The 8,891-nt window shown below is 36.9% G+C and overlaps 1 protein-coding gene across 2 annotated transcripts; it reads right to left on the bottom strand.

The window, feature by feature from the left end:
* Positions 1–578: 578 nt before the first annotated feature.
* On the bottom strand, positions 579–7,680 carry LOC110908859 (probable phospholipid-transporting ATPase 4). Of its 2 annotated transcripts, none has more exons than XM_022153857.2 (11): positions 7,539–7,680; positions 4,349–6,209; positions 4,055–4,168; positions 3,709–3,985; positions 3,444–3,532; positions 3,284–3,368; positions 2,993–3,202; positions 2,662–2,787; positions 2,469–2,567; positions 2,186–2,377; positions 579–1,420 (listed from the first exon to the last, which is right to left on the bottom strand). In XM_022153857.2, exons 2-11 carry the CDS (start codon positions 6,127–6,129, stop codon positions 743–745), a joined length of 3,651 nt encoding a protein of 1,216 aa, XP_022009549.1. In that variant the 5' UTR covers positions 6,130–6,209; positions 7,539–7,680; the 3' UTR covers positions 579–742. The 2 variants fall into 2 exon arrangements, with proteins under 2 accessions (XP_022009549.1, XP_035839527.1); XM_035983634.1 differs by having other exon boundaries at positions 4,349–6,265; positions 7,539–7,679.
* Between the last annotated feature and the right edge of the window lie 1,211 nt (positions 7,681–8,891).

Below are 8,891 nucleotides of genomic sequence, written 5' to 3'. Positions count from 1 at the left end.
CTTATATTACAGATCTAATCACGTAATAGCATAAAAACAACTAAGTTCTCGTTAATTTGAATGTATAATCACGTAATAAGCATAACTTTAGTAAAAGAAAACATTATACAATCAAAAAATCATGATAACGTAGTTACGTACTGATACAAAATCACGTGACATTACACTTGTTACATATGGTACGTGATTATAGTTGTAAGATCACATTGAGCTTGTGTTACTACTTGCACATATGGTATGTAATTACATATCGGAACATAATCATAAACGTTACACAAATCACGTAACTTTATAGCTTGTAAAATAAAATTTAAAAGAATTAAGAGAGCTATAGCAATAGTCAGCTCCAATCAAAGAGAATGAAATGCTTGTTGATACGGTGCAATTTTGTGTTTTAAATATTTATTGTATGAAAAAGTTGTAGACGAGAATTAAATGATATTATAAAATATATATATTTATGGGGCGTTTGGGATTTGCTTATTTAGTCAGCAGCTTTACCTCCATGTTGAAATTTGACCATTTTTTTTTTTTTTTTTGACCATTTTTCACATTGCATAGCAACCCTTGTAAAATTCTACATACCAATGCCACTATACTTTCTTCATATATCATGAATAATGAATCAAAAAACCATTAATTCACCCCAAAAAAAAAAACAAAAGCCCCTACACATATATGAACATTTATAAATGAACCCCAACCCAAAACCAATATGTTTCAACAAAAAAAAAAAAAAAAGTTAACTTCGTGTTGCCGCCAAAGCAACGCGAGGACTCAAAACCGACGATTTCTTCTGCAACATCTGTTTCAAATGTCTAATCTTTGCGTCAACCCGTGCAGTAAACCCGATCTTTGTCTCTTGTCTAGCTTTCGACCTTTCACGCGTCCACATATGTCGATCTTCAACGTCTTTCTTATAATATTTGATTTCTTGAATGACATGATGATCCATTGGATTAAAAGATCTTTGGAAAGAAATATGAGCCAAATAAGGAAGATTACACGCAACCATCACTAAAAGCGTGCTCAACCAGAATATCGGGGCGGGAGCGAGTGCTTCCACAAAGATTTTATACGCGTTTCCAGAAAGTTCTGGAGGCATCATCCCGTATAATATTATAAACACATACCATGCGATGATGCTGAAACCGATCAGAAAGTGTTGTATCCATGTGAAGTGGCTCATTGTGAGGGAGATTTGGCAGTTTACTGCGTAGATAACACATGTGAACATTGCTGTCCCCACCACGGTCATGTCGGCTGTCTGCCCGCCTGCCCGAAATGCTTGGTCGTAGAATATTATGATGTTGAGAAAGAAGACGATTAGGGAACAGTAGAGCCCGTTTCCCATCCACCCGAAAATCCGGTACCAGTCAAAAAATAGGTTTCTTGGACCTTGTTGATATAAGGCTGGAAACTGCAGTAGTATTGAACAGGTGTAAATGTTAAATAAAATATTAGAGGTAATGATTTGGAGTAAAAATTACACACCGTTTACACGACAATAACGGGTTAATAAGGGTTTTATTTTAATGATAACGGGTCAAACAGGGAAAATACAATATGTTTACAGCCTTCTATATCAGTTCATTAAACAGAAAAAGATTATTATTATTATTTTAACAATATAATTATATATGGGTGGGGTTCTAGAGTGAACACTAGTATATTTGCAAACTGAGTGAACAAATCCTGGCCATTGATTTACACACGTGTATGGCTAGGATTTCATCATCAAATCCTAGCCATTGATTTACACAAGTGTATGGCCAGGATTAGTTCACTCAGTTCGCAAAATACACTAGTGTTCACTCTTGAACCTAATTATATATACTATAAATATGCTATTTTGTCACATTAATCAACTTTGGCCCCTTAACTTTGGTAATGACATGTTTAGCCCCTTAACTAAAACAACTTTAGCCCCTCAACTTTAATAATGACATGTTTAACCCCTCAACTTTAATAATGACTTGTTTAGTCCCTTAACTAAAACAACTTTAGCCCCTCAACTTTAATAATAAACAACTTTAGCCCCTCAACTTTAATAGCAACATGTTTAGCCCCTCATCTTTAATAATGACATGTTTAGACCCTTAACTAAAACATGTTTACCCTCTTTATCTGATATTGTTATCAATAAAATCCAAACCAAATCGTATATTTGGAGCAAAAAGCTAACCTGTAAGCAGATCTCGGAAGACACATCTTGTTCAAAAACACCGAGTGCAATCACAGGCAACGATGTAAGAACAACATTGAATAAAAGCATATACCAATCATCATACACAGATTGGCCCGAGAAGCCTGTGAATGCCTCAAAATAGAACAAGGTAAGCCCGAAAGCGATGTTTTTGTAGAAGAAATAACAGATCTGTGTTTGCACAAGAATCATTTATCATTAATAAATATAAAATCACATTCAAAAAATAAATCCAGTTATACATATGTACGCATGTCGTTACCATCTGAGCGATTCTCTTATAGCACCAGTGACCATGAACAACCAGAAGTCTTTCAAGAAACTGGAACTGTGCAATAGAAAAGTCACTTGCCATCACAGCCTACAAAAAAAAAAAAAAAAAAAAAAAAAATCATCAAGTTTGTAAAAAGCCATTTTACACAACAATTTCTAGAAACATGCCTATTATGACAAACCTGCATCCCTTCCACACCACTTATTCCAATACCGATATCTGCTTCTTGAATCATTCCGACGTCATTTGCACCATCTCCAATTGCTAAAGTCGTTTTTCCAGAGCCTTCTTTCACCAGTCTCGTAACCTAATTTCAAAATTACATCAATATCGTATGCCCGACCGATGCATTAAGTCCAATACAGATGATCAGGGGCCATTTCAACACATTTATATAAAAATGCACGTTGTATTTTGTTGTTATCAGGGTTTAGGGTCAAATGGGTCAACTCGACCCGTTTTGAAGTGGACCAACCGGTTGATCTAGTCAACAACTCCGTTAATGATCTTACCAAGGCCTTCTGCTTAGGAGAAACACGACAGCATATTACAGAAGCACATTTAACTGCTAATTTAAAAAACCGAAGCTTCATATCTTCCTCCAAAGCGTAAGTTAAAGTCTTCCCATCGATAATCAACGCGAATGCAGCATGTGGGTCCCTTTCAAGTTTTACCATTTGATATGCATTCGTCAGTTGTATTTTAATGTTCTCCTTTACAGCCTGATGAGTAATTAATAAAAATAACCAATTAACTGCCTTTTACATAAAAACGACATTAATGTTGCAATGTTAACTACCCACATTCTTGGAATCTTGGTTTAACAGGTCGACATTTGTTGATATACATATTTGTTTCATACCCTGCCGAAGCAAACTGCATGCAAACCTGCATCAACCAAGCAACATTAATATCTTTGTTACGCAAACAACCGAAAAACAGTCACGATTATCGATACATTACCCAATGTTGATTGCAGTTTCCATTTTATCGCCTGTTAAAACCCATATCTTAAGACCAGCTTGTGCCAGTTTATCGATACACTGAGGCACCTATATAAGAAGAAGGAAAGTCAAACAAACAAACTAACGATCCGACCCGTTTTACCCATCTTTCAACCCAAAAAAAAGAAGGATGTGTTCTGACCCTGATCCAGCCCGTTTAGACTCAAATAAAGAACATGTTTGGTTACCCAACCCCCAAGAAAAGTTGAGTTATAAAGGTGTACCCCTTGCTGGAGCTTATCCTCGACAGCAGTTGCACCAACAAGAACGAAATCCTTTTCCATCATGTCAGAGACCCGTTCAAGCATTGCCTCCCTGTCACCGCCAATTGCGGTTTTGGCTTTAATAAATTCTTCATTCCATGAAATGTATTCCGATTCGTCAAGTTTTTTATAAGCAAGTGCAAGCGTACGCAAACCGGCTTCCCCGTAATCATTCAAATGTTTTGTCGTTGCCTCTTCAAACATTCTTCCATTTTTTGATAAACGATCAAAAATGATGCTGCAAATTAATCAATAATAATGTCAATAATAATATCATTTTCGATACGCGTGTCAACCGGTAACCAACCTATCAGCGCCTTTGCACAATAAAAGAATCTGTCCGGTCGTCTCGTCCTGAACAATAACAGACATCCGTTTTCTTTTGCTTGTAAAATCCATAAGATTCAGAAGTTTGAACTCCCTGTCAAAAGAATATTACCCATAAGATGCCGACCGATAGCAACAATCGCAGGTGGCTATAACCTCCTAAATCACTTTATTTTAAATACCTTTTTTGTCGTTATAATATAGTTTTTGTAATTTTATTTTATGCACTAAAACAATATTAATAATATAACTAAAATTAGAATCATATCCAGACCTTTCAACAAACTCTTGAGACGAAAAATTCCGCTCACGGACGAATATACTCGATTGCGTTCTTCTACAAAATTCAAACCCAAATTCTCTTGCAGCCACAAGAAACGCACCTTCATCAGGTGATTCTGCCTCATAACTATAACTATCCGTTTCTTCATTAAACTCAGGAATCGCCGTGTGACAAAGAGCAAGAACCCTAAAAAACAACAACAAAACATCTGGATTCGCCTCTCGGGCCCAATTACCGTTCATTAACCGATTGTCTTCAAAACTAAACCCCTTAATTGATATTCCTGAACTTTCTTTCGAAACTGTTACCGCCTCTAACTCAATCTCTGATCCGTTTTGTCCACTAGACCTCGCAAAATGACCATCATGCCCTTCATAATCCATAGCCATTTGACTAGCGGCAGCTAGCTCGACTTCACTTGACCGGACGCCATATGGGATTCCCGCAATCGAGCATTTCAAGAAATCCATTTGATTACACGTTAAAGTCCCGGTTTTGTCAGATAAAATCGTGTCCACCATCCCTAATTCTTCATTCAAATTTGACGTCCGGGCTTGAGCAGGAGTGCCCGTTTCTTCATCATACATGTTTAGATCTTGATTTATAAAAAGCGCTTGTAAAACTTTCACGAGCTCGATAGAGACATAAAGTGAAATCGGTATCAAGTACCCGTAAAGTATTAAAGCGGTAATCAAATGATAAAAACCCGATAATGCGGCATTTTTGGGATCATATAAACCCTCGTCGTCCGGGGCCCGCATGTACCACCAGCTCGGCATCTGTGTTTTTGTCTTGATAGCAAATCCCGTTGAGCTTATTAGTGAAATTAACACCAAAAGGGTAAAAAGGACATAAATAATTTTGTCCATTTGTTTCTCAATCGTACTCCTTTTCGAAGGTGATTTTGTAGCATTTTGCATCACTTTACTATCGTGGCCCGAAAATATCACCACCCCGTAAACATGGCCCGTGTTTCTAAGCTTTGAATCCCTGAGCAAAATCTGACTAGGATCAAGCGGATACACCTGGCGTTCATATTCAAAATTCCCGACAAACGTATAAAGATTCGGGTTCGGGTCCTCACATTTAATCGTTCCTCTAAAATCTTTAAAAGTGGAATCATCATCTAAAGATAAAGTTGATTCTAAGGATCTTTTAACTTTTAAATTCGTCTCTCCGTCTAAATTCATAGTTTCAACATAACAAATCCCATCTTCGTAACTCGACGATAATAACAATAAATCGGCGGGAAAAAACTGATCCTTTTCCACTTTTACCACATCGCCAACGCGTATATTCATCCACGGTTTTAACGAAAACACGCCGTCTCCATTATGAACCCTAACTTTCCTCATATTTACCTTCATGTCCTGCATGAACCGGTGCCAATTCTCAACCGCTTCTTTAGCCATACTGAGCCCGATTACAAACGCTAACGGTGCAATCATGCTATAAGCCGAAAACGGCGAAACGGGCGTCAATGATAAGAATGCAGCAAAGAGGAAATACACATTAGCCACACGTCTAAATTGCTCAAAGAGGGCTTTGGGTAAAAATGTTATCGCGTTGTACTTTGTGGTTGAAATGTAATTTTTGCAGTATTTGAGTGGTTTCTTTTGGTGCAACTGAGGTTGGTTACAACAAACGTGACGAGAAAAACCTGGCCCGCGAAACTGATGAGGTTCATCTGGTGAATCAACGGGTGGTCTTATGCATCCAAACGTGTAAAGACTACTTCTCTTTATCTTAGCCCGTATTCTCCCGTGGGCCATTTGTGTAATATTTTCTCACAAGAATTACCAAAAGCACATCCCTTAAAGAACGGTCCGTGTCCTTGTATGTGTGTTAAAAGCTAGAAGAACAAGCCCACAAATGAAAAAAAAAAAAAAAAAAAAAAACAGAAAAAGCCTGCAAAAATATGAGTAAAGAGCGAAAAAATTATTTACATATAACCAAACAATACAATATACGTCATACAACTAAAAAAAAGTGTAAGCATGTTTTTGTTTGAATAACACATTTGTATAGGGCTGTAAACGAACCGAACGTTCAGCGAACAGTTCATGAACCGTTCGGCGGGAAGTTCGTTTATGTTCGTTCGTTTAGTAAATGAACGAACACGGACAAGAAATTTTGTTCGTTAAGTTAAACGAACGAACATGAACAGAGGTTGCGTTCGTTCGTTTATGTTCGTGAACGTTCGGTGATGTGTTCGTTTATGTTCGTGAGCGTTCGGTAATGAGTTCACTCATGTTTTCTTGTTAATATTTATTTGTGTTAGTTCGTTTAAAGATTTTTATATGTTGTATTTTGTTTTATTATTTCTACTTTTTAAAATTTTGAAACCCTAGTTATCTTATATGCCTCTCACACCATCCCTCTTTTCACTATTTCAATTTTAGTTTTTTGTTAAGGCTTAACAAACTCTTAGTTTTGTGTTTATCATGTTTTTGATAATCACGCCAACTTTGTTCGGATAATTATGTTTAAGTTTTTTTTTTTTTTTTTTTTCGTAATGTTTGTGATGAAAATGCAGATTTTATTCTAAAATGAATATTGTGTTCATAAACGTCGTTTGTGTTCAGTTATGTTCATGAACATTTGTTAGAGTTCATTAGCATATGGTAAGTGTTCGTGAACAGTTCACGAACATGTTCGTTTCCTTAATGAACGAACACGAACAAAAAATCTCGTTCGCTAAGCGTTCGTGAACAGTTCATGAACAAACTTGTTCGTCCTTGACGCACGAACACGAACACGGCCTTGTTCGTGTCCGTTCGGTTCGTTTACAGCCCTACTGATTTGTAACTTACATGATGAAACATAAGAATATAATACAACAAGGTGGGGTTTTGAATTTACACATGCACAAACTAAAAACATTGATTGATTTCAACCAAAATTGCCACACAATAAGAAGAAGAAGAAGATAAATTTGGGGGAAAAAGAAAATGATGAGCTTCTAAAGAAAGAATACAATATAAGTGAATAACAAACAGTACCAGAAGATCATACACTCCATAAACCTTATTTTATATAAACATACATACATACATACATTGCCCATGAGACACCCCCGCTAGCTAGCTAGCTAATTAAACAAACAAAATCTGTGGAGAAAATAGGAAATTTAAGAAGCCCCAAATAGATCGTTGATTACAATAACAAGAGGTGGATGTACCTTGAAATGAAGAAAAGAAACCCAGATGAGATCCAGCTGGAGTGGGATCTTGGCTGGCGATTAAGAAGGTGGTTCAGGGGAAAAACAAGAAACAAGAAGAAGAAGAAGAAAGAAACCCCTTTTTGTTTCTTTTTAATTTAATTGAATTTTGTTTTGTTTTGTTTGTATAATGTAATGTAATGTGTAATTAGAGAGTTTGTGTTTATCTACACTCCCCCTAAATTCTGGTTTCTACAACCTAATAACTATTTATTGTTTTTTTTTTTTTTTCAAACGGCAAATTTAGATCATGAGTAAAATTTCCGTTTTGTTCCCTGTAGTTTGATCACTTTAACGGTTTTGCCTCAAACCTTTAAAAATAGTTATTTTACTCCTTGATCTATTTAACTTATCTTCATTTCACTCTCAGCCCCTAACTCCGTCTAAAAAGTTTGTTAAAAATAAGGGTATTATGGTAAATCTATAAATATGTATTTAAATTGATTTTTTAAAATCCATTGTTAATTCCTTAAATCTATTTTTTATTGATATTCAATATAAATAAAATATATAAATACATATGATCATTATTTACACAAAATTGAACTTTTAGCAGACCATCCCCAACCCTCACCACCACCACCACTACCACCACCACCACCACCACTACAACTCCACCAGCCGACCACCCCAACCCACCTTACACATTCTCGCTATCTCTTGATGGTAACCACCACCCCCATCGATGCCTGTCAACACCCTCTTCTAACCCAACATCTCTTCCAAAAATCAGATCTGAAATCAGATAATCAGATCTGCACGACACTTCTCTAAGGGATCTCACATATTGAATCATTTTTCAATCGATTCCATGGGGCTCTTTGCCAGGTGCGATTAGGGCTTCAATTTGCAGGTTCATCGGTGGGTAATGGTGGCAGTTTGGTTCAATTTGCAGGTTTTTAAGCGGGTGATGGTGGTGGTGGCGGCTTGGTGGTATTAGTGATGGTGGCTTTGAATAGGAGAGAGATGGCGAGATGGTGGTGATGTTAGGCAAGTGGCGGCTGGATGGTGGTGATTGCCGGTTAGAAGAGGGAGAGACCCATCTATTTCGCTCAGATCTGTTTGTGATGGTGGCAGCAGCAATTGGCGGTGGTGATGGGGTTAGATGGTGGTGGGTAGGCGGCAAGTTTAGAGAGAGAAAAGTGAATGGTGGTGGTGGTTTTTCACTTGATGATGGAGATGAGAGGTTACAAAGAGAAAGTGGGTATACCTTTTCAGCAATCAAATCAGCCACCGCCTTCTTTAATTTCTCGATTTCAAGTTTATCTTTCTCATTGGTTTTCTGCAAGTTTCCTTCTAGAAACAGTTGTAAAT

This window comes from Helianthus annuus, chromosome 2, assembly GCF_002127325.2.
Source record: "Helianthus annuus cultivar XRQ/B chromosome 2, HanXRQr2.0-SUNRISE, whole genome shotgun sequence".
Lineage (NCBI taxonomy): Eukaryota > Viridiplantae > Streptophyta > Magnoliopsida > Asterales > Asteraceae > Helianthus > Helianthus annuus.
This window is presented reverse-complemented; position numbering and strand designations above follow the sequence as displayed.

Excerpts from the sequence above, each read along its gene's own strand:
- LOC110908859 (XM_022153857.2), bottom strand. The coding sequence starts at position 6,129 with ATGGCCCACGGGAGAATACGGGCTAAGATAAAGAGAAGTAGTCTTTAC. Across the intron at positions 4,169-4,348 it reads TCTCAAGAGTTTGTTGAAAG|GGAGTTCAAACTTCTGAATC; the intron begins GTCTGGATATGA and ends TTCTTTTGACAG. Across the intron at positions 3,533-3,708 it reads AGGATAAGCTCCAGCAAGGG|GTGCCTCAGTGTATCGATAA; the intron begins GTACACCTTTAT and ends CTTCTTATATAG.